Source organism: Phocoena phocoena, chromosome 3 (genome assembly GCF_963924675.1).
Source record: "Phocoena phocoena chromosome 3, mPhoPho1.1, whole genome shotgun sequence".
NCBI classification, from domain to species: domain Eukaryota; kingdom Metazoa; phylum Chordata; class Mammalia; order Artiodactyla; family Phocoenidae; genus Phocoena; species Phocoena phocoena.
The window spans coordinates 169559066-169584316 of record NC_089221.1 but is presented as its reverse complement, the minus strand read 5'-3'; the positions used below and the strand labels follow the sequence as shown (position 1 = coordinate 169584316).

Genomic DNA, 25251 nt, shown 5'->3' with positions numbered 1-25251 from the left:
CTTTCCAGTCCTGGAGGGAGTCTGGTCTCCTCTTGTCCCAGCAGGGACCCTTCCCTAGAGTCTGTCCCCCAAGCCTCTTCCTCATTGGGGTGGGTCACCAGCCACCCCACTGGGCCCCCCAACTCTCGTAACTCTTGGGACGGGCGGGGGCCTCTCCAGCCTGCAGCCTTGTCCCCTAGAGGAGCCCGATCCCCGCCACGCTCTGTGCCACGCTCTGTGCTGGATCGGCCAGGCGTGGTTATAGCCCAGGGTGACATGGCGGGAAACGAGCCTCTCTGGCCGGACCTCCTGCTCTCCTGGTTCCAGGTCCCGGCCTTGGGCAGCCCGTGGGTCATTGGGGCCTGGGTTCGCTGACAGCAGCCGGGCCAGTATTGGAGGGACCCACACACTGCTCCCCTGCTTGTGGCGGCCCCGCCATAGGAGGGGTTCCCTGCTAGTGAAACACACAGGACCTCACTCACCTTCCCAGCCCCTCCCGTGCTTCTGCCTCTGGATTCCAGCTGTGAGGTCAATGCCAGTGAATCTGGATGAGGCCCTGATAAGAAAAGGTTTTATTTCCGAGGCCCCTTGTTTGAAATGTGTGCTCTGGCCTCCAGCATCGCATGGGCTCTTAGAACGGGCTACCTCTGTTAGTAATTCGTTGTAGTCATTTGGTCTTTTGTGCCAGAGAGAGTGATGAAGTGGCCCCCAGGCTCCCCTTGGCCCTGCTCAGCTGTGCGGCCTCTGTCCTTGGGGCCAGGTAGTTTGGGTGCCTCCTGGGGAGAAGGGAACCGGCCCGTGGCAGTGATGGAGGTGCTGACGCTCTCTTGTCTCCCTTGCAGGTGTGGCCGTCTCTCTGCTGCAGCCATGGGGTCCGAGGATCACGGGGCCCAGAACCCAAGTTGTAAAATCATGACGTTTCGCCCAACGATGGAGGAGTTTAAGGACTTCAACAAATACGTGGCCTACATCGAGTCCCAGGGGGCCCACCGGGCGGGCCTGGCCAAGGTGGGTGATGCGCCAGGCCCCCGTGCAGCTCCCCCCGGCCCCTACCCTGTGCCCACCCAGGGGCAAGGGGCCCGAGAGGCACCCATTAGTCTGCTCATTGAGCCCCTCTGACCTAATTTATCCATGAACATATGTTCTTTCCCCAAGTCAGGCACAGTTCTGGGCACCGGGGTCCCCAAGGGCGCTGATCCTGGGTGGGACACAGAGCATCATGGTGGGACCAGCAGCCGTCTCACCCCGTCAGGGGGGGTCCCAGGGGAGTCGGTGCTGGGGAGGGCTTACTTTTTGCCTTTATATTCCTACTTAAACACATTTTTTTTGAGACTGTAACGCACGTATGAAGCGAGTTCAAGCATTGCGACAGGGTAGGAGGGAGAATGAGTTCCCCCTCCACCCACCCTGACCCCGGCTCCTCTGCCTGGAGCGGCACGGCACTGATTCCTCGTGTCTCTTTTCACGGAGCACCACGCATGGACGTGCATGTGCGTGTGTGAACACCGGCAGATAGCATGCCTGCCCACGCCTCTTCTGTGCGGGGAACAAACCTTGGGGACGGGTGCCGAGTTTCTTCATGTGCACGTGAACCTCTGTGTGTGAGGGTCTGCTCACCACATAATCTGGGAGATTTGTCCCCTGATTTGGGTTCTTCTAGTTGCCTCCTGTATGACCGGCACTTTATCTAATACCCAGCCCTCTATTGTTTAAGCTGGGGTTCGCTAAGCCTTTTCTGCAAAGAGCCAGATAGTAAATATTTTCAGCTTCTTGGGCTGGACTGTCTGTGGCCACCACTCAGCTCTGCGGCCGGGGATGACCCACAACCCCAAAAGCATGGCTGTGAGCACATGAAACCTGATTTATAGACACTGAAATGTGCATTTTGTAGAATTTTCACCTGTCCTGAAACAGTCTTCGTTTGTTATTTTCCCTCAACCATTTAAAAATTTTAAAAAAGGAATTCCCTGGTGGTCTAGTGGTGAGGGCTCTGCACTTTCACTGCCGAGGGCCTGGGTTCGATCACAGGTCGGGGAACTAGGATCCCACAAGCCGCGTGGGGGTGACCAAAAAATAAATAAGTAAGTAAAATTTTAAAAAGTAAAAGAGAATTAAAAAATTTTTTTTCAAAAAATGAAAAAAAAAAAACCCAGAAAGAATGCCAGCGTCAGCTCCGTGGCTGGACGGAAGCAGGTGGTGGGTGGTATTGGGCCGCGGGTCACGGTGGTCTGTCCCCAGATGGTGTCTGCAGCGAGGGGACAGGTGTGCTGGCCTTCCTCTGCCCACCTCCCCTGCCGGGTTTGGTTGGCTGTGTGACATCCATGCCTTTAATTAATCTCAGCCGTGCAGATGAGGAGAGAGGTGGGCCTGCAACATCTTAACCGCCTTTCCCCTCTCCTTGATTTTCATTCCTTGGGCCCCATGACAGCACACACCCAGCAGAGCCTTCTCATCGGGGTCTGTGGCTCTGGAAGCCCCGGGCCTGGGTTCTTGCAGGTTCGGAGCCTCCCTCTGGGCTGGACCGATTGGCTGGGGTCGGTTGTCAGGTGCCCCTTTCCCTCAGGTGCCCCAGCTGGGGGCGGTGTGGGGGACTCAGAGGCCTGGTGCCCGTGGGGCTGGGCGTGGGGGGTCCCCCCTTCACCTGGAACGTGTCCTGTCCCTCATCTCGTTCCGCGTTTGCCGGGACGCAGCGCCAGTTCTGTTTTTGGATCAAGTTGTCCCCTGTGCCAGGAGTCTTGGTAACCTCGTGGAGTGCTCCGTGGGCAGCACCTGCCACTTCCCCCGGCCCCTCTCCTTTCCCTCCTCCTCTGTCATCTCCGGCTTCGGCTTCCGGGCTGCTTCCAGCACCTTCTGTCCCCGGGCTGCTTTGGGCACAGCCTCGTGTGGCGTCACCAAGTCTCCCCTGCACGTCCTCACCCCGGCTCTGCTCCTTCCCTTTTCTTCTCCTTTGCTGGCTCCTGCCTTTCCTTTGCGCCCCATGCCTCTGCTTTTAAGCCTTTAATTCCCGTGGACCAGTTTTCTGCTAACTTACTTGAATCCACGGGAAACCATTCGGACTGGATGTTTTTGTGAGGCAGATGTTTTCAGGGCACATTTTCACTCTGCCCTTTGTTTGTTTTTTTTGGCTGTGTTGGGTCTTCGTTGCTGCGTGCGGGCTTTCTCTAGTTGTGGTGAGCGGGGGCTACTCTTCGCTGAGGTGTGCGGGCTTCTCGTTGTGGTGGCTCCTCTTATTGTGGAGCACAGGCATGCGGGCTTCAGTAGTTGTGGCACGAGGGCTCAGTAGTTGAGGCGCACGGGCTTAGTTGCTCCGCAGCATGTGGGATCTTCCTGGACCAGGGCTCGAACCCATGTCCCCTGCATTGGCAGGTGGATTCTTTACCACTGCGCCACCAGGGAAGTCCGCCTCTGCCCTTTGTTTGCATGTTCCATTCCACTCTTAAGTGGTATTTTCTTTGCTGTTTTCTCTCTGGCAAGGGCAATTCTCTCTGGAAGGGCACAGTGAGGGCGGGCAGGGACTGCTGGGAGCAGCTCCCCCGCTGTCGCTGAGAGATCCTGTGGGGACAGTCACGCCGACACACACACGTGCACCAGCATCCCTGCTCCCGTCAGGCAGGGACGGCGTGTAGGTGCCTCTAGCCCCTTGGGGCCTCCCTGCTACTGCGGGGACAGACGGGTCCAGGGAGGCACGTGCCACGGCCCTCGGTGCCCCCAATTCCTTCCGACGCGGGCCGTCAGCCCTGAGGGCTGCCAGCCTCTTTGGAGAAGGGACACAGTGTCCTGCTGGCTTGAACGAGTTCTGTAGTCGCTGGGGTCCCCCTCACCCTGGTCTCATCAGCCTTGACCGCGCTTCTGTGTGTGTGTGTGTGTGTGTGTGTGTGTGTGTGTGTGTGGTGTTGAGGTTTCTTTTTTCCTCAAATCTACATTTGATAGCCCCCCGACAAAAGCTCTGTTGGGTCTGGGGCAGCTAGGTCGGGGTGGGCACTCAGCAGGCACGGCTGGGCCGGGGCCCGGAGCTGAGGGGGCTCTGCGTACGGGGGCTCCCACCTTGGGGCCATCGGGGTGGTGGGTCACATTCCTCACCCACCCTGAGTGTGCTCTGGGACCAGTGTCCAGCTGGGCTCCTTCCCCCTCAGGCCGCTTGGGAAGGGCTGGGGGAGGGAGGGAACCAGGAAGGGGCGTGGCTTAGGGTCCTGGGGAGGGGTCAAGGGGCGTCAGTGCTCTCAGTGCCCTGCAGCCAGGCGGTGCCCTGGCTCTTCTTAGCCTCCAGGCCTGCTGCCAGCAGAATGGCTTTGGGTCCAGCTGGTTCTGGGGGGCAGAGGCCGGCCCCTCACTTCCTTCCCTCTAGAAGGGTCTCCCACACCTGCCCCAGCTGCCCGCCAAGCTGGCCACCTCCCTGGTGTCACGCCGTTCCCTTGGGTGTGTGGCCTCTCGGTCCTCCTGGCCTTGGCTGAGTCTTGCCCCCTAGCAGCTTCGAGTCAGCGTCCGTCCAGGGCCACACAGTGGGGATGCTCATGGGCCTTTAGGGGACATCCTTCAGGTGTCCTCTGCTTGGAGAGCCTCCTTTCAAATCCTGCTCTGCAGAGACTTGAGGGTGTTAGGCCATGGTGCTTTGCTGAGGGATTTTTCCAGAAGCTTCGGGTTCCAGACCAGTGGCCTTCTGTTCATGCGCCTTTCCAGAACCCGCTTAGCCTGTGCCTGGGAAAGTGCAGTTCACACGTGTGAGCCAGGTGTCGGGAGCATCTGCCGGCTCCTCCCCAGTGTCCAGATGTCACACAGCAGAGCCCGAGGGGACAGGACTGAGCCCGAGGCTCTCCCCTGAGAGCGGAGGGCTGAGGAGTGGTCCATTCATCCCACAGCCTGGTTAGGGAGGCGTTTCTCCAACAGACTTGGGGCGAGGGAGCCGGTCCAGGGTCACTGTGCTTTCCCCAGGAGGAAACTCAGGCTTTTCTGCAACGAGGAGGCATCAGCCACGTAGTTAAAGAGCAGCTCGGGGTCCCGGATCCCTCAGCCCACAACCCGTTTCCCTGCAAGAACATCCCGTATCCTGGAGGCATGGGCCCTCTTCTCCTTTTCTTTTCTTTTTTTTTTTTTAAATATTCATTTATTTGGTTGCTCCGGGTCTTAGTTGCAGCAGGTGGGCTCCTTAGTTGTGGCTTGCGAACTCTTAGTTGCAGCATGCATGTGGGATCTTAGTTCCCTGATCAGGGACTGAACCCAGGCCCCCTGCATTGGGAGCGTGGAGTCTTCACCGCTGTGCCACCAGGGAAGTCCCCCTCTCTCCTTTTTAGTTTTTGCATTTCTAGCCTTGAGTGTTTTAGTTCATCACCTGACTCCTCAGATTTCTCACTGGGAATCTAGCAAAACGGTCGACGGGCAGGCTGAGCCCAGCACCCAGTTGTCACGCCAGGCGCCTGTGGCATTATGACTGAACAGCTGTGTCTTCTGGGAGGGGGCTCGTTCCCATCTAACTCTAAACGAGGGTCCTGCTGGCACTGCTGACGTGAGGGCTAGGTCATTCTCTGGGGGGCCGTCCTGGGTGCTGTGGGGTGTGGAGCAGCCTCCCTGCCCCCACCCCCTCGATGCCAGGAGCTCCCCCAGTCCTGACAACCACAGACGTCCCCAGACATGGCCCAGTGTTCCCCGTGGGGCGGGACTGCCCGGGTGAGGAGCGCTGACTTTCTCATCGTCGCTGCTGTCGTCGTTACTGATTTATGTGGGTGGACACCCCCATGCATGCTAGTCGTGGGTGGGCAGCACCCTTTTTAGCAGGAACTGGAGAGTCAGTGTTTTCGTCGCCAAGCAAAACATTTCTTTGCACCCATGTGACAGCGGGATCCTGGGGATGGTGAGTGGACTTAGCCGCTCCCGAGCTGTCAGCCAACTCGGGCCGCAGCGCCGTGTGCTTCCCTGGTGGCCCTGAGCTGGGAGAGGGTTCGGCTTCCCCAGGGTGCGTAGCTGATGCACCAAAAATGGGTTGGTTTAGTTCCTTTTCCCAGAGCTGTTGGGTGGGTGGCCCACTGGACGCCCTGGAAGGAGGTTTGGGGCTTGCAAACACCCACCTGGGCCCGTGGGGCTTGCGCAGAGGTCACCCCCGACTGGTGGAGAGGAAACGTGGAGGGGGAGGTCCATCCCCATCCGTGGCACCCTCCGTGTCCCCTCCTGGGGTGGGGTGGGTGGGCCGGGGTGCCGCCACCTGCTGGGGGAGGGGCGTGGTGGCGCCTGCTGGGGTGGGGGCTGCAGTGTGACCTTCTCAGGCCTCCTCCCACTTGGAATTGTCACCCCCCACTGCCCACCCCCCACCTCCTGCCTCTGGGCGGCTCACCCAGCCCCGCTTTACCCTTATTACTGTCCTACAATTTCCTTTCCTCGCCGGGATTTATCACCTGCGCCCTCCAGTCAGGACTCAGGCCCTCGCCTTAGTCCTTTGTGTCCCCATGTCTCCCCACCTCCTAGAGCTGCGATCGCCCCCAGTAGGTGTCACTGGAGCGAGGGCGCTGGAATGAGTGTGCACTGCGGCTCCAGGGTCTCTGCTCTGGGGCCTCATCCGCGCGGAGTCCCGAGCCGGGCACGTGGTGGCCAGAGGGCGCGGTAGCAGAGCCCCCGGGACACAGCGAGTGCATCCCAGGCCGAGGGGCGCACACAGCCCATCCTGCCCACACCTGCTCACTCTCTGATCGCGCACGTCCTCTGGGGCTGCTCCCACTTCTCCAGGCCCTGGCCCCGTGCAGAGGCAGGCACCGCCCCCTACCCTGCCGGGTGGTGCCCAGATAGGCCTGGCCCCGGGTCTCCTGGGAGCTCGGTGACACGGACAGGGGGTGCTAGGTGCCCCCAGGCTCTCCCTGCCCCTCACCCAGTCCCAAGCGGCCGAGCCCGGGGGAGGCGCCGCTGACCACCCTCCCGCTCCGTCTCGCAGATCATCCCCCCGAAGGAGTGGAAGCCACGGCAGACGTACGACGACATTGACGACGTGGTCATCCCGGCGCCCATCCAGCAGGTGGTGACGGGCCAGTCGGGCCTCTTCACGCAGTATAACATCCAGAAGAAGGCCATGACGGTTGGGGAGTACCGGCGCCTGGCCAATAGCGAAAAGTACGCGGGCCTGGGCGGTGTGGCGGGCGAAACGCCAGCTCGGGGTGCGGAGGGCGGGGCGCACGCAGCCCCTACAAAGCCCGCTCTGTGTGCCCTGGGTGGGCCTCAGCACCCCCAGTTCACAGTCCCCCAGTTCTTAGGGGCAAAATCCAGACCCTCACCCAACCCAGGGCCGCGCTGTCCACCTCATGCTGCCCTCAGCGCTGGCTGTGGGGCAGGCCCTTCAGGGCCTGCCTGTGTCCCCTGTCCCCGGAGCGCCTCCCCACCCAGGATGTCTCGGCTCTGACAGCACCTCCCCAGAGAGGGGCTTCCTGGCACGTCTCCCCAAGTGCCTGGTTCGCCATGGCACACTTGGGCATGCGCACACACTCCCGGGAGCTCACGGGCGCGTCGTGGGCACTCCTGGCACGCGGGCACGCTCCCTGGCACAAAGCACCGCTGTTCACTCCCCCTGTTCTGCGTAGCTCCCAGCCCCCCTCAGTCGCTGAAGTCTTCTGTGCGTCTCTGGCAGTCTCTTTGCTCTCAAACAAGCGTCCTCTGAGAGCAGGCGTTGTCTGTCCCCTCATGCGCTGTCCCTGGCCATCACGGTGCCTGTCGGTGTCTGCAGGGTGGTAGGAGGACAAGAACCGTCAAAACCCAGGTCCCTCCTCTGGCTCCTGTGGCCCTGGCGTGTGGTCTGACCTGGGGGCCCCGTGCCCTGATAGCTGGCGAGACGGGACCCCTGGGTACCCTTCCAGGCAGGGCTGCCCCCCGCCCCCGCCACCCATCCACCTCACCGCCTGGCAGTCACCACAGCTCATCCGTGGGCTCCGGGGCCGTGCTCTTGCCGGGAGGGCGGGTATCTGAGCGGAGCGCCCCTCTCTCGGTGTGTCTGGCAGGTGCCCTGAGCCCCACATGCTCGGTTTGTCCCCAGGTACTGCACCCCCCGGCACCAGGACTTCGATGACCTGGAGCGCAAGTACTGGAAGAACCTCACCTTCGTGTCGCCCATCTATGGGGCTGACATCAGTGGCTCCTTGTACGATGACGTAAGTACTGAGGCTCCTAGGCGTCCCGGTGGATGTGGAGGTGTGGAGCGGGCGAGCGGGCTCCACCTTGGACCACAGAGGCTGGGGTGACACGGAACGCTCCACGGGGCCTTCTCTTTGGGCTCTGGTTGCAGGCACGTGCCAGCTCACGATGAAAGGAAGAAGCCAGAGGTTTGCAGAATCTTCCCTGCCAGGTCATAGTGCTGCCCCTGCCCTGATCCCATGCTCGGCCGCTGACCTAGCGGCCCGGCCACAACGCAGTTCTAAAAAGATGACATCGAACGTTCCGTCCCTTCTCCCAGGGGCCTCTCTAAATTCTCGGTTGTTTGAGTGCTTTTCTTCTCAAGTTTCTGTCACTCCATCTTCCTGGAAACCTGGGAGCCCGAGTTCTCAGCCATCCAGGCCACCCCTGGGTCCACTCACGTCCAGTCCCTGTGCTGGGCTGGGAGGGCCCTGCTCCTCGGCCTTTGGGCCTCTGCCGCCCGCGGCCTGTCCAAGGGCGAGATGGGCCCTGGTCGAGGCTTGATGCCGAGGTCCCCGAGGGTGCTGGCGTCAAGCAGAGGGAGGTTTGAGTGGGATCGTGTTTTGGGGGGGACAATTTATAAATATTTATGGAACCTCGGATAACCCTGGGATGGATCTACCGGGGTTAATTTCAAAGCTCTGAAGCCTGAATCTCTCCTGGGTGTGTTCTGCACGGGGTACCCTGGGCTAGGATATGGCCCTCTCCACTCCCCGGGGGCCCCCTCTGCCTCCCTACGTGCTCCCCCCGGTCGTTCCTCTGAAGGTCACCTGGGGGGAAGACTCTTGTCCGCTCAGCTCTTCTCCCCTGAGGGCAGCTGCCACCTGTTCTTGGGTAGCGGGGAGGTGGGGGCAGGAATAAAGTCCCCTCCTGAGAAGGGTTGGGACCCTCCTTGGCGCCCAGGGGAGGAGCCTGTTAGAACAGGTGGCTTGTGATTCCCAAAAGGCGTGGGAAACACATGACTGCCGCTCAGGTCCCAGCACGGATCGCTGCCGGTGCTTCGCTTCACCGGCTTCATGGAGCCCAGCTGACCTGGGCCCGGACCTTCCACTAGTGGGTCCGCTTTGTGGTGCATGGTGCCGAGGGTGTTAGTTTGTTACCTGGAAGATGCAGGTCAAGCTCGAAGTGAGCTCACCCACTGCCCCCAGAACCACAGGGAGACAGACGCCCTTGCCCCAGGGGTCCAGACCGAGTTTGTCCCTGTCCTGCTTCCTCCTTCCTGGGCCTCGGTTTCCCCATCATAACATGGGGCCTGGTGGGCGCATGGCAGTCCTTCAGTGGGCGTGTCCCGGACCCTTAGCTCACACTCTTGGCCTTGATCCCAAAGGGTCAGATGACCTGCAAGGCCAGGCCTTCTCCCAGAGAGCACGCAGCCCCTGGGAGCAGGGCTGCATCTGCTCGGAGGACGCGGCCCCAGAGGCCCTGTCGCGCACTCTGCAGCCCAGGTCCCTCACGGTCGACTCCCGCCGGCACCGGCACCCGCGCCCGCGCCCGCGCCCGGGCGCACCCCCTATCTCCCAGCTACGTACCTCTGAATGCCAGGATCGGTCACCTTGTTCCTGGCAGGTTTTGTGGTTACACAGGTGGGTTTTAGCACCATGGGCCAGCTCGCCCTTGGGCCAGTGCAGAAGTTCCTGGATTGGGTTGACGGGGGCCTGGCGGGGCTGTGGCCCCAGGGCTTTCTGGGGCCTGTTGGGGCCTGTCTGCTGCTCCCCCTGCTTCTCTGCTTTCTTCGAGGGCCTCCAGGCCCAGGGAGAGGGGCCAACCTCCAGGGCCCCCATTTCCCACATCAGGCCACCAAGGCCTGGACCACCCTCCCTGGCAGCCCAGGATCAGTGCTGGGCCTCCATCCCTCTCCGGTTTCATTGTGTTCGCGGCTCCTCCTGGAAGCTGCTTGGGCAGAAGGACCGCGGTGCATGTCCCCGGGGACACGTCTGGTCTCTGAACGCCAGGAGGGCTGTTTCCCCTAGGCCTCTGCAGGCAGGGCCTGGCGTGGTCCCGGGCAGGAAGGCACCTCTGTTCTTTTTTTTAAATTAAATTAAATTAATTTATTTTTGGCTGCGTTGGGTCTTCGTTGCTGCGCACGGGCTTTCTCTAGTTGAGGCGAGCGCGGGCTACTCTTGGTTGTGGTGCGCGGGCTTCTCATTGCGGTGGATTCTCATTGCGGAGCACGGGCTCTAGGTATGCAGGCTTCAGCAGTTGCAGCATGTGGGCTCAGTAGTTGCAGCACACAGGCTCAGTAGTTGTGGCTTGCAGGCTCAGTAGTTGCAGCTTGCGGGCTCTAGAGCACAGGCTCAGTAGTTGTGGTGCACTGGCTTCGTTGCCCCAAGGCTTGTGGGATCTTCCCAGACCAGGGCTCAAACCTGTGTCCCCTGCATTTTCAGACGGATTCTTAACCCCTGGGCCACCAGGGAAGTCCTGCGCCTCTGTTCTTTATACACCATGTTTAGTCCTTAGAGCAACCGGGCGATTTTCCCGCAACTCCAAGTGGGGACGTCGAGGCTCTGTGGCTGGGAAACTTGCTGAGTCCCACTGTCTGTGTCCAGTCCCAAGCAGGTGTTAGAATCTAGGCTGTCTGACTGGTGGCCCCAGCTGGCTATGCCCTGTGACCTCGGCCAGCTGTCCTCTTGACTTGGCCACAGTGTGGACCTTGGTGCCTGGGGGTTGGTGTTGCCCAGCTCTTCCTGCCAGCCCGATCCCAGCTTGTGGCTCTGCGGCTCGGTTTATGGATCGTGACTTCTTGGAAGGGAATTAGACCCCAGCAGCCTGATGGGATGGAATAACTGAAGTTCATGTGCTCGTGTACAGGTGGGCGTGGAGTCAGACGCCTGACTGTCAAATGACCTGTCCTTTTCCATGTAGAATTTTGGAAGGTTAGTGCTAGTTGGATTGGTTTTATTTATTTGTTGATTATCAGACTTACTGGGTTTTTTTTAAGCATTATTGTGATATAATTCACATACCACACAATTTGCCCGTTTAAAGCGTGTAATTCAGTGTTGTTTTGTATATTCACGGAGTTGTGCAGCCATCACCACAGTCAATTTTAGAACATTCTTACTGTCCCCAGAAGAAGCCCCACCCTCATTAGCAGTCACTCCCATCCCCCTCCTCAGTCCCCGACAATGACAAACCCACTGTCTGTCTCTGTGGTTTTGCCTGTTCTGGACGTTTCATATGAATGGAAGCACACACTGTGTGTCCTTCTGTGTCTGGCTTTCTCACTGAGCATCGTGTTCTCAGGGTCCACCCACGTTGTAGTGAGTATCAGTGCTTCTCTCCTTTTCATGGCCAGATAATACGCCACTGTATGGATGGAGCGTATATTCTTTATCCATTCACCAGTTGATGGACATTTGGATTGTTTCCACTTTTTAGCTATTAGGAATAATGTTGCTCTGAATATTCACGTACAAGTCTGTGTGTGGACATGTGTTTTCATTTCTCTTGGACAGCTACCCAGGGGCGAATTGCAGGTCACATGGTAACTCCATGTTTAACTTTTTGAGGACCTGCCAGACTTTTCTCCAAAGCAGCTGCCCCATTTTCCATTTCCACCAGGCAAGCATGAGGGTTCTGATTTTTCCATATCCTCACCCACACTTGTTATATTCTGTATTTTTTATTTTAGCCATCCTGGTGGGTGTGAAGTAGTATCTCATTGTAGCTTTGATTTGCATTTCCTGGTGGTAATGATGTCCAGGGTCTTTTCATGTGCTGATTGACCATTTGTATATCTTCTTTGGAGAAATGTCTATTCAGATCTTTTGCCCACATTTAATTGGGTTATTTGTCTTCTCATTACCGAGTTGTAAGAATTCTTCATGCATTCAGGATACAAGTCCCTCACTCGATAAATGATTAGTGAGTATTTTCTCCCGTTCTGTGGGTTGTCGTTTTACCTTCTTGGTTGTGTTCTTTGAAGTGCGGCAGTTTTTATTTTAGTAAAGTCCAATTTTTCTGTTATTTTTTCTTTTATTTCTTGTGCTTTGGGTGTCTTATTTAAGAATCCTTTGCCAATTCCAAGGTCGTGAAGATTTGCCCCTATGTTTTCTTCGAAGAATTTTATAATTTTGGCTCTTACATTTAGGTCTATGATCCATTTTGAGTTAGTTTTTTTATATGGTATGAAGAGGGAGTCCAAATTCATTCTTTTTCATGTGGACAACCAGTCGTTCCAACACTATTTATTGAAAAGACTATTCTTTCCCCCACTGTGTAGTCTTGGTGCTAGGTGGGATCCTGAATAATAATAGTAATAATAATAATTGTTGTTAGTTTTAAATAGGTATCTTTTTTAGGGCAGTTTCAGATTCACGGCGCAATCGAGAGGAGGGTACAGAGAGTCCCCATACGTGCTTTGCTCCCCTACGCCCTCAGCCTCGCTCTCTGTCAGCGTCCCCACCAGAGCTGTGCGTTTGCTACGTTGATGCCTTGTCCGTGCGTTTGTTACATTGAGTCCCTTGTCTGGGACTCTGATCCCAGGGTCCGTAGTTGACATTCAGGTTCACTCTTGGTGTCATACCTTCTATGGCTTTGGACAAGTGTATAATGGCAAGTATCCGCCATTATGGTGTCATACAGAATAGTGTCACTGCCCTAAAAAGCCTCTGTGCTCCAGCTGTTCATCACTCCACTTCCCCCAGGCGCTGGCAGCCACTGATCTTTTTACTGTCTCCATAGTTTTGCCTTTTTCCAGAATGTCTTATAATTGGAATCATGCAGTATATAATCTTTTCAGATTGGCTTTTTCCGCTTAGTCATATGTAACATCTTATGGAAAAACCCGAACGAACTTTTTGGCCAACCCAATATTTACGGGTCCTCCGTGTCTTGTCATGGCTTGACAGCTCATGTCTTTTTAGATCTGAATAACATTCCATTGTCTGGATATATCGTGGTTTATTCACCTACTGAAGGACATCTTGGTTGCTTCCAAGATTGGGCAATTACAAATAAGGCTGCTGTAAACAGCCGTTGCAGATTTTTGTGTGGACATGAGTTTTCGTTCGACTCCTTTGGGTGAATACCAAGGAGCGTAATTGCTGCAGCGTGTGGTAAGAGTATGTTTAGTTTTGTAACCTGCCTTCCGGAGTGGCTGGAGCATTTTGCATTCCCACCAGCAGTGAATGAGGGCACCTGTTGCTCCACATCCTCGCCAGCATTTGGTGTCGTCAGTGTTCTGGATTTTGGCCATTCTTATCTGCGTGTGGTGGTACCTCACTGTGGTTTCGATGTGCATTTCCCTGATGATGTGGAACATCTTTTCATGTGCTGATTTGCCATCAGTGTATCTTCTTGGGTGAAGTGTCTGTTCAGGTCTTTGGCCCAGTGTTTATGTGGGTTGTTTGCTTTCTCATTGTTGAGTTTTAAGAGTTCTTTGTATATTTTGGACAACAGTTGTTTATGTTTTACAAAGATTTTCTCCAAGTCTGTGGCTTATATTCTCATTCTCTTGAGGACCCCAAATTTTGTTTTTAAATAAAAATTCAAAAATTGGAGGCTTGTCCCTTGAGAACCTCTGGGTTTGCTCTCACGTGCTGCCGATGGTTGTAGTCACGGCCCCGCGAAGGGCTCCGAGGCCCAGTGCAGGCTCAGCGGGGCCGAGGCAAAGCTCAGTGAGTGAGCCTGCCCTGGGTTCTGGAAGAGGATTTGGGGCTTTGGCGCCATGTGTTTGCCGTGCCTGACCTAGTACAACAGTCTCCTTGTACTGAGGGGAAACTGAGGCCCAGAGCAGAGAGTGACTTGGCCCATGATGAATTATCGCCCAGCTTAGTCTAGACCCCGGGTCCCCTGTCTGGATGGGGACGGGTGGCCAATGGACAGGGCTTTGGGGAGGCGACTGGTTGCTGGTGCCCCCAGTCCTGGGCATCTTCCACTTGAGGCGACCCTGGGCTTCTCATGCTCGCGGTGGGGGTCTGATCGTGGCCCTCCTCCGTGTCCTGGGCTCTGGCCACAGCTCACCTTGCAAAGACCGACCTGCCACGTCGGGCCTAAAACGTGGACGCGGTGGGTGGCACTGGGTGGATCTGGGGCGTGAAGGAACGCTGCCGTGCACTCAGCATCTCAGCAGCCCCGAGGCTTCCCCGGGGACTGGAAGTCAATGAAAGCATGTTTTACGAGCTCTTAGGACAAGACGGGGTTTGTTAGCTCGTGGCGTTAGGAATAGATGAGCCTGGTGAGTGGGGATCCCTCGCTCGTTTGCTTGGCTCTGAGTGCCGCCCCTGTCTCCGCTGTGGGAAGGTGCGGGAAGGCCTGTCTGGCACGTTGCTGGGAGCCCCGCTCGGCATGTTCTTCCTCCTCTGTGTCACTGATTTCAAGGCACGTGAATTATTCACCACCAACCGTGGCCGCAGCGAGGCCTTCCCCGCCCATGATTCACACACAGCTCAACATGGGATCCAGGGGAAGCGTTGCCTGGCCGCCTGGCCCGGGGCAGGGGGCCTGTGCCTGTGGGGTGTGCGCAGCCCAGGGTGGGTTTTGGACCCCTGGGGTGGGCGAGGCTCGGAAGCAGGCAGGTGTGGGGCAGAATGCTGTTTGGGCCCTGGGCAGGGGGTCACACCGCGGCCCGGGCTCCGAGGGAATGACGCAGGTGTCTCACTGCCGGCGTCTGGGGGCGAGTGACGGTGGGGGAGGCTGGGGGCCAGGGTGGCCGGCAGGCTGACCGTGTGCTCGCCGCCATGCAGGACGTGGCCCAGTGGAACATCGGGAACCTGCGGACCATCCTGGACATGGTGGAGCGTGAGTGCGGCACCATCATCGAGGGCGTCAACACCCCCTACCTGTACTTCGGCATGTGGAAGACCACCTTCGCCTGGCACACGGAGGACATGGACCTGTACAGCATCAACTACCTGCACTTCGGGGAGCCCAAGTCCTGGTGAGGGGCGGCCGCAGCCCCGCCGGCCGCTGCTGAGGGAGGCGGGGCTGCCCAGTGGGCGAGGGTGGGGGCTGTCGTGGCTCCTGGGGCTGCACCTGGGACTGTCGGGCAGGGCAGGCAGAGGTCGGGGTTGGGGGCTCCGCCGGCCCAGCCCCCGCTAGATGAGGGCACGCACGCCCCCCAGAAACGCGCTTACAGATCCCCGGAGCCTGTGGTTTGCGCTCAGAGCACCTTACACTGAACATGGCTGCTGCCAGGCTTCCGGTAACGCCTCTCAGCCTCCCCTCGCCTCCCTCTTGGCCTCCAGATTGGGGGGTGGTGTTAGCCGTTTGCAGGGTGTGGGCGGGCATGCTGGGCCCTGCAGGGCACTCTGTGAGCAACGGGCCCCCCAGGCTGGGGCAGATTGCCAAGACGGTCGTGTTCTGGAATCTCCCAGCTGAGCACTCCCCTGACACGCAGCTTCTGCCAGGGGGCCGGCAGGAGGCCGTCTTTGTTCGCTGTGTTTCTAGAAGAGACTTCTGAGCTGGGGGCTTCGCATCGCCCTGCCTCTCCCCAGCTGTTAGAAGGTTCTGTTGTCACAATAATCATCGCGGCTCAGGGGAGCAGAGAGGTGCTCAGGAGCTCAGCCAGTGAACCCTCACCTTTGTATTGGGGGCCCACCCAGCAGGGACCCAGGCGGACCCTGGCCAAGGCGCCCCTGCCTTGTCCCAACAGAGAGCTGAGCCCCACATGGCTGAGCCTGTGCCTGCTGGCCCTGGGGAGGGCCCCCTACCCCCTTAAGTCAACAGGGACATTCTGGGGCCCTTTGCTGAGGGGCGGGAGCAGGCCCTCTGAGCAGCGGACCCGGGTGGGAAGCCAGGTCTCCCTGTCGGCCGTCGGCTGTGTGACCACCCTCTCCTCGCCTCTGCCATGGACCGAGTGAAGCCCCTGCCCCGCTGTCTGGCAGCGGTTCCCACTCAGATGGGCAGGGAAGGCTGGGGACACGTGTGAGTTTCCCCGGGCTGCTGTAACAAAGGACTGCAGGTCTGGCGGCTTTAACTCAGCTCACATTGGTTCTCTGACAGTCCTGGAGCCAGGAGGCTGACTGCCTCACGGGGCTAAATCCGGGCGTGGGCAGGGCTGGTCCTTCCGGAGGCTCAAGGGCAGCATCGGTTCCAGCTTCTAGAGGCGCCGCCTCCCTGGCTCGCGGCCCCTCCTGCATCCTCACGGCCAGCAGCGCAGCATCTCCCGTCTCTCTCTGCCTCTGACCCTCCCGCCTCCTCTTATGAGGGACCCTGTGATGACACCGGGCTCCCCGGGGAATCCAGGGTCATCCCTGTCTCAGGGACCTTAACTTAATCTCTCCTGCAAAGTCCCCTTTGCCACGTGAGGTGATATGTCCACAGGTCTCGGGATTAGGCCATGGCCATCTTTGGGGCCGTTATTCTGCTGGCCACAGGCCCCCTGGCCTTCGCGTGGTGCTACTTTGTGTGTTTGCTGGGATCCTGTTACAATTCCACGGGCTTCCTGTTTTCAATCCACTCCTCCCCTTTTGTGGCCTTCTGTGGCTTTACGTGAGCCCTTGATCATTGGAACCTCTGGGTGGGGAAGTATTTGCCTTTGGGGAAAGATTTGGAGAGAGATTGGTATATTTGGTGATGGTGGTTGAACAAAGGCCTGAGCCTCACGCCTGCAGTGTGGTCCTGCGCACGAGTGGAGGGGTTTCCTGGTCAAGGTGCCGTCCCCGAGCCGCCCAGGAGGCCCCAGTGACTGCGTGGCCGCCCCGTCCCCCCCGACTTCCCACGGCAAGGCTAGGCCGGGACTGCATGGAGGCCCCAGTCCAGGCCTGGCGGGAGGGGCCCTGGCTCTGCGCCAGGCCCACACCTGTGGGGTGCTTCCCTGGGGGCTCTGCCCACCGCTTCGCACAGCAGCGTCCTCCCCGTGGGCCTGGCGGGCTGAGTGCAGGTGAGTGGCCTTCGGGCTCCCCATGCAGATAGATCCACAGGCTGGGGCTGCATGCATGCATGTGAGGGTGTGTGTGTGTGAGAGTGTCTGAGGGGGTATGTGAGTGTATGTTTCTGCGTATATGTATGTGCGTGTGTTTGTGTGTGTATTTGTGTTTGTGAGTGTATGTATGTATAAAAATGAGTGTGTCAGTGTGTATGAGTGTGTGTGTATATAAATGGGTGTGTGTGTCTGATTATGCATATGAGTGTATGTATGTGTGTGTTGTATAAGTGTGTGTATATGTATCTCAGGTACCTATGGGTGTGTATGTGAGTGTGTTTGTTAGGTATCTGTGTGTGTTGTGTGTGTGATGTATCTGTTTGTGTGTTGTGTGTGTGATGTATCTGTGTGTGTTTGTCAGGTATCTATATGTCTGTATTGTGTATATAAGTCTGTGTATATGTGTGGATCAGGTACCAATGTGCGACGAGTGTCAGATATCTGTGTGTGTGTGTATTTGTCAGGTACGTGTGTGTGTGTGTGCGCGCGCGCGCGCGTGCGCACGCGCGCGCACTGCTGGGCCCAGCTCGCTGGCCTGGGCCGTGTCTCATGGGGTGGGGTGGTGGCGGGAGGGACGTCTGCCCGGGTCTCTGAGTGGCCTTGTCCCAGTCATGCCCCAGCGCGACTCCCCAGAGGGCCGCTAGATGGCGCTCCCGCCCTTCCCTCTGGCTTGGCTCTGTGCGCTGCTGGAAATTTCCCAGATTCTTTCATCCTTTCGTAGACTCCTCTGAGCGGCAGTGGCAGTGATATTCTGAAGGCCCCCTGGAAGCAGCAGCAGGGGGAGACGGAGCCGCTGCCCTTGGGCGGTGGGAGCTCTTAGCCCTGGGTTTGGTCAGGGCCTCCCAGCCAGACGGGTCCAAAGGGGAGAAAACCCACCTTTTCCTTAAAAAAAAAGAAAGAAGAAAGAAAAAGTAAGGAAGCAGCCACTGCTGGGTCCCCGCACTTGCTGGGCAAGGAAGGTTGAGCTTTCAGATGCAGGCCTGCCTGGGGATGGGGAGGTCTCAGGAGACTGGGGCCCTAGTGTGTTCTCTGGGGACATGTGGTCTGGGGGGGCAGGGAGGAGTGAGCGGCTGGGATCGAGGGCGGATGGAAGACAGTGGGACTGGGTTTGAGGAATGTCCCCCAGAGAGAGGGTGCTGGGAACATGAGGGCCAGCGGCCCCTGGGTGACAGGGCCGGTGCCTTGCTCCCCTTGCTTGCCTGTCCCCTAGGACAGCCCGCAGCACCCCTGCCCCCTGAGCTGCATCCCTGGTTTGCTCAGGTGGCCCCTGCTGTCAGGAGACCAGGGTTCTGGGAGCACAGCGACCCCGTAGCCCCTGGGAGTCCCCGTGCACAGAGGTTTATGTCGTGTGGAGGCCGCACTCCCTCTTGGGTCAACGTGGACCTCTGCAGGCGTGGGGTGCGGGGGCTGGTGAGGTGTCCTCTGTCCCTGGGCTGGGGGTGCAGGGAGCCACTCAGGATGCCCGGGAAGGTGGTGCCCCTGCTCCCTGCCTTCCCCTGGACCCTGTGGGGCGGGGTTCTCCGGCAGATCCGTTCCCACGTCTGCCTCCCGAATCACACCGTGCTCTTGCGTCCGCAGTAGCTTGATCGCAACCGTTTCGGAGTATTTCAGTAGCACTTTTTTTTTTTGAAAGTGTCGACTTACTCAGGTTTACGGCGTCTTCTGGAGCCTTTCTGGGTCTGTTGCTAGTTTGGTGGTGTGATTTGTGTGTCAGAATGACGTGCACAGCCCGGTGTCGATAACAGCATGGCATTTGCTCCGAAAGGCCGGCATTGTGCGGCGCTCTCTGGCAACCAGGCTAAGAATACCCGCAGCACGTGGGAGCTTCAGATCGCTTTGGAGACGGGGATTTAAGATAGACCCAGCCTTGCAGCGGCCCGGACGGTTGGTCATCGGGGCCAGGAGGTCGTGGGCCTGGGGAGGCAGGCAGAGCAGCTCCGCCTGGTTCAGAGTGCCTCCTCCCGCAGGGCCGAGGACCCCCTGGAGCCCGTGGGTGGCGCTGGGTCAGCTGTCCCGGGGCTGCTCCGTCTGCCGGGCCTCCCTCGATACCCACCCCTGGTATGGCCCTTTCGGGTCCCTGTGGGTAGCATGTCACCAGGAACTGTATCCATAGATGAGCGCGTGACACACCCACCTGGGGTCGTTTCACGCTGTTGCCCAGATGCAGGGCTCCGTATCCACACGCAGCAGCTGCCGTGTGCCCACATGCGGGTGGGTGGAGGACGTGCCACCAGAGGGCCCCAGGACAGGACAGACAGTGTTCCCCGCATGGCCGTCAGGCAGGTCCCGCAGTTAGTTTTCTCTCTGCTTCCCCAGCCCCTCCCGCCCTCTGGCTTCTGTTGGCCTGGGTGTCAGGTGCTCCGAGGCGGGGGCAGGGGAGAGGGTCTCTCGGATTGTGCTCCCACAAAGGGCACGGAGCCCCCCCGGCTCGTGGATGGTCCTAGGGTGTGATGGGCGGATCCCTGAGGGCAGTCGGTGGAAGGGCTGCTGGTGAGGGGGCCGGGGAGCCTTTCCCAGAGCTTCACTCCCTCCCTGACCTTTAAGAAGCCTGAGTGCTGCACCAGGGTGCGTTGAGAATTTCTCCTTTTGATTCCATTGCACCTACGGTTTTTCTTCGGCATTTTCACTCAGGGGTTTTCACAGGAGAGGGAACGGGCAGCCTTTCTTTTGCTGCCGGGAAACTTGACACCCAGCAGGCAGTCATCTCAGCCTGCACTTGGTACTCCGGAGGTGTGCCTGCGCGTGTGTGTGCGTGCGTGGGCGTGGGTGTGTGTGTGTGTGCACACGTGCACGTTTGAGGGCATGTGCTCCCTGCCGTGGGGCACAGGAGGGGCGTGAGCTGTTGTGCAGATGTGGTGCAGCCCCTGCAGCCTCTGCTGCAGCTTGGGAGAGAGGCTGGGTGTGCTGGGCTCAGGATTCAGGGGTCTGTTGCTCCTTTGGGGGCGGGGTGGGCCTGCTGGGCTGCTCCCTTCCCCCTGATGGGTGCCCTCCCGGCCCCTCGGGACCTCCCTGCAGGCCCACCCCGGGCGGCTTCAGCCCACTGCCCAGACGTGCTCCCTGCGGGCGTTGATTAATCATCCCAGTGAGCCCCAGGGGACAGGCGCCTCCCGCCCTCCTCCCGGCCGTAGACTCCCTGGCTCTGGCTACAGGTGGCACTGCTGGACCACAATGCCGGGCGGCCACCAGGGCCTCTGCTTTGTCCCCGGTGGCAGAATTGGGAATTCTGGTGACTGATGGAGCGGAGCAAAGCGACCGCAGGCAGCAGCTCCGAAGGCCCGTGGTGGAGAGTGCTGGTGACTCCCAGAGGAGGTCCCTGGGTGACCTCGTGGCTTCTGAGAGCCTGGCACAGCGGGGAGCAGGGGCCATTCCCTGACTCAGGCACGGCCCCGCCTTGCTCCACGGCGGCGGGAGGGCTGGCTGGGCACCGTCTGGAGTGGAGATTGGTAGGAGTGTGATGGCTGCACAGATTGGCTTTGGTAACTTAGCTTCCCAGCACTGCGCCCCGTCCCCATACAGGATGCCAGCGTGAGATAGAGGCGCTGCCTCCTTTCCTCCTCGGTCTGGGGAGAGAGGCGCCGCAGCTCAGCCAAGCGGCTTCGCTCAGCAGCTCCACTTGGCCGCAGCACCTGGGGGGCCGGGGGAAGAGACCCGTCGGGATGACGCAGGGAGGCTCGGTGTGTACCTCGTGAACACACGGGGGAAACCAGCAGACTCCTCCTTCCTCTGCCCTGCCTCCTGGGCCATGGTGACCAGAAATCCAGCATCAAAAAGAATGTTTCTGGGCAGAGAGCTCTTCCTGAGAGCAAGACTGCCAGAGAGTAGAGAGGTGTTAGGACCCCTGTTTATTAAAAGTCAACAGATAAGGTGGCAGGGTCGTGCTGTCGAAGGCCCCGAGCTTTCTTGAATCTGTTGGCGGAGACACCAGACCCAGCATCCCTGGCGGAGTCTGTCCTCAGTCCACGCAGCCTTGCCTGAAGCTGCTCGTCGGAGGTTTTATGATGGGGGTGGTCGCGTCTCTGCAGAAGGATCCTCCTTCTGAGAGAAGATGGCTGTTGTCCTAAACAGCGCGACCAGCTGCGGCCCGTCTTCCCGGCTCATGGGGCCTTGGTCCGAGCTTGCTGTGCACTCACTGTTGGATGCAAAGGGCTGTGGGCAGCAAGGGGCACCTTCTCCGTCACCTCTTTTGACGGTGGCTCTGGCCACAGCAGCAGGCCTGCTTGTCGTTTATTCCCTGTGTGCCTGACCCGTGTGCCCACCGCCTCCTTCCAGGGTGCGCGGTGACCTTGGCGTTAGGGTGACCAGCGCAACTTTCCTAGCTTCAGAGCTGGAAGTCTCGCATCCTGGAAACCCTCTCAGACCCGGGGGGCCCTCGGTGCTTGGTCACCCTGGAGTGTGCACGTGTGTGTGTGGCAGCACACATGCATGCATCTAGTCAGGAAAGGACAGTGTGTCTCCTCACTCAGGCAGTTCGTGAGTCTGGCCTCCAGGGTCCCGTCCGCCACCCCCGGGGACCATGCCCTGAAGACTGGAGACCTGGCGTTCTGCGAGGTGACCGAGAGCCCCTGCTGGGAGCTGTCACTTCCAGCTGGGCTTTGCAGCCGCGCACACACCCTGGAGCTCAGCAGCACGGGGACGCTGGCGCAGCGTTGGGAGAGGTGGTTTAGCACGTGCCCAGGAGGGCCTGAGCACCCGGGGGCTTATGGGAAGCACAGCCGTGTTACTACCCCCCCACCCCGGGACCCCTCCCCGCCCTCCTCATAGAGCCCTTGGTCCGCCCTTGTCGGGACCACACTGTCGTCCCCGATGCCCACAGCCCAGCCTTTCTGCTTGTCAGGATTGTGCCGGAAATCTGAAACTGGAAGCTGGCTGTGGCATTTGAAAATTAACTCCTGATGCTGGAGTCTCAAATTGGGGCATTGTGTCATCAGGCTATGAGGATAGGATTGCATCATTAATTAACCTGGCAGGTGCGACAACAGGCAACTTCAGAGGATTTTTGTGCAGCGTGACACAGCATGGATTGAATCACAGATCAGCCCAAACATCTGACTGCTTCTTGCCAGCCTCGCCCACACTAAACTCAGTAGCCTGGTGCTGCCCCAGCAAAGCCAGACCGTTGCGTCAGGTGACAACCTGTGCTGCGTGCAGCTCGGGGCAGATCGTGGACCTGGGAGTCCCGGTGCTCCCCCAGGGGCTCCACTCACCAGGCAGCAAGTCCCGGTGCTCCCCCAGGGGCTCCACTCACCAGGCAGCAGGGTCCGTTCCCGCAGGCTGCCTCCTTGAATCTCGCAGTGCTGGTGGGGACAGGCACAGTTGGTGTTTGTTCAGGGAACGCAAAGTGATTTTAACATCCCGCTCGGCAGAGGAAGGTCAGCCTTCTGCGACGGAAAATCTCACCATATGCTCTCCTCCAGAGCCGATGAGGCTGAGTGGGGGGCTCTGCTGATATTCCCCATGCTCTGACGCCTTGCCGTGAGCCTGGGCAGCCGGGCAGCGGTGCGGCGGATGGATTTGGAAATTGGCTTCTTGGTGAGCAGGGGTGGGAGGGTTCATGACGGAGGGTGCCCGGTGCGAACGGTCCACTGTTTCCTTGTTCCTTCTGTGTTTGTCACAGGCTGGTCTGTTTATCCACTGTTTTGGTGGTGTACTCCCTCTCCCTCCTTTTGAAAGAGTTTATTTTTCAGAACTGTTTTAGATTTTACAGCAAAACTGAGAAGACAGTACAGAGAGTTCCCATGCACCCCACACCCAGCCTCCTTACTAGTTTACATGAGGCTGGGACATTTGTTGCAGTTAATGAACCTTATGGGTACATTCTTGTTGACTAGGGTCCTGCTTCGTTCAGTTTGCCTTGTTTGTCCCTGGTGTCGCCTTCTGTCCCAGGACCCCATCCAGGTTCCCTGTGACATTCAGGTATCCCATCTCCTCAGGCTCCTCTGGGCTGTGATGGTTCCTCAGACTTTCCTTGTTCTTTCTAATTTTTTAAAATTTATTTTATTGAAGTATGGTTGATTTACAATGTTGTGTTAATTTCTGCTGTACAGCAAAGTGATTCGGTTATACATATATATTTTCTTTTTCATATTCTTTTCCATTATGGTGTATCACAGGGTATTGAATATAGTTCCCTGTGCTATACAGTAAGACCTTGTTGTTTATCCATTCTATATGTAATAGTTTGCATCTGCTAACCCCAAACTCCCAATCTTTCCCTCCCCGCCCCCCCCCCCACCCCCGGCAGCCACCAGTCTGTTCTCTATGTCTGTGAGTCTGTTTTTGTTTCACAGATAAGTTCATTTGTGTCGTATTTTAGATTCCACATACAAGTGATAGCGTATGGTATGTCTTTCTCTTTCTGACTTACTTAACTTGGTATGATAATGTCTAGTTGCGTCTATGTTGCTGAAAATGACATTATTTCATTCTTTTGCATGGCTGAGTAATATTCCAATGTGTATATGTACCACATCTTCTTTATCCACTCATCTGTTGATGGGTATTCAGATTGTTTCCATGTCCTGGCTATTGTGAATAGTGCTGTTATGAACATAGGGGTGCATGTATCTTTTTGAATTAGAGTTTTCTCTGGATATACGCCCAGGAGTGGGATTGCAGGATCATATGGTAGCTCTACTTTTAGTTTTTTGAGGAACCTCCATACTGTTTTCCATAGTGACTACACCAGTTTACATTCCCACCAGCTGTGTAGGAGGGTTCCCAGACTTTCCTTGTTCTCGATGCCCTTGATGGGTTTGAGGAGGACTGTGGTCAGAGATTTTGTAGAATCTTCCTCAGTGGGAACTTGTCTGGTGTTTTTCTCCCACCGCTGGGGCTCTGGGTGCTGGGAGGAGGACCACGCATGAGGGGCCATCTCGTCCATTGTCTCGGGGTGCCTGCCGTCAACATGACTCATCACTGCTGGTGTCGACCTCGGTCCCCTGGCTGAGGTCGTGCTGCTCAGGTGTCTCTACTGGAAAGTCACACACACCTCCCCCCTTTCTGCACTGTCCTCTTTGGAGTGTACTCTTTCTTTCTTTCTTTTTTTTAATACTTCAAATTTCGGAAAAGGGAAGAGAATAATTAACAGAACAGTGCCCAGTACCCAAATTGGGCAGATGTGGACGATCTGGCGTCCTCCTGTCAGATAGTTTTGATCTCTTTGCTCCTCCCTCCAGCTGGGCAGTCTTAGTTCTCTGCTGCTGCATAGCTGATCCCATAGATAGACGGCTTGAGGTGACCGGCTCTCAGCGCCCAGGCATGGGCCTGCCGGGGCCTCGGTTTAGGGCCTCAGAGGCAGAGTCGAGTGTCGGCGGGCCGGACCCGTACTCGGAGCTCTGGGGAAGGTCCATTTGGTACCGAGGGTCCCCTCACACTGGGCCCCTTTGACTTAGGGACCGATGCCTTTCCAGGGCTCACCAGATTAGGTCAGGCCCACCCAGAGTAACCTCCCAGTTATAGGATCTGCTGATTTGGGGCCTCAATTATAACAGCCAGATCCCTTCCCAGCAGCACCGAGAGGGATGTTGGAATGACTGAGAGCAGGGATGTGAGCCTCAGGGGCACCTGAGGACTATGTCTGTCATGGTGTGTTCCCTTTTCGGTAAATGTTTTTATCCTAAGACGTTACGTGGTACAGAAAAATACGTGAAATATTGTACTTGGCTGAAAGATGGATACATACATACAGTTTATCGAATGACTCCCCAGTCAACGCTGCTGGGAAATGAACCCCCTCGTTCTCTGTCCTGGCCCCCCTTCCTTTGCGGCCCCATTCCCCCCACCCCACAGAGCTGCTTCTGATGGCCCGCGTGTCACTGCTTCTCTGGGCCGTTGTCTTTGTGTGTCTGTGTCCCTGGGAGACATGGCTGAGTGCTGGCTGGGTTTGAACCCCACGCACACTGACTGGTTTGTCTCTTGCGTTTCTGCTCTGTCTGCGAGGAGGATTCGTCCCTGCCGTGCGTGGTGATAGTTTATCCGTTTTCACGCTGCAGTGTTTTCTGCTGTGTGACCACGCCTCCACCTGTTTATGTGTTCCACTGCTGGTGGACATTTGGGCCGTTTCCACTTTGGGGCAAACGTCGTGTCATCTTTTACCTGCTGCTCGTGTAAGAATCTGTCACTGTCTGTGACAGTGTGACAGTGTGAGAAGACATGGTGGTAGCAGTGGCCACGTTCCGATGCTGCTTGTGTGCCAGGCTATGCTTGGAGTGACTCCTGGTCTCGCCCACTGCCCCACGCCGTCCTCCTTCACACGTGGGACCAGACTG

At 57.9% G+C, this 25251-nt stretch overlaps 1 protein-coding gene across 3 annotated transcripts in view; it reads left to right on the top strand.

Moving 5' to 3' along the window:
- Positions 1 to 827: 827 nt before the first annotated feature.
- The window catches only part of KDM4B (lysine demethylase 4B), a 93464-nt gene continuing 69040 nt past the window's right edge, over positions 828 to 25251 (top strand). For 2 of the 3 annotated variants that reach the window (XM_065875385.1, XM_065875383.1), the window contains exons 1-4: positions 847 to 987; positions 6893 to 7068; positions 7982 to 8096; positions 14805 to 14998. In XM_065875385.1, the coding sequence (XP_065731457.1) occupies positions 847 to 987; positions 6893 to 7068; positions 7982 to 8096; positions 14805 to 14998 (626 nt within the window). Of the gene's footprint in view, positions 988 to 6892; positions 7069 to 7981; positions 8097 to 14804; positions 14999 to 25251 lie in introns of all 3 variants that reach the window. The other variant, XM_065875384.1, reaches the window with a different exon arrangement.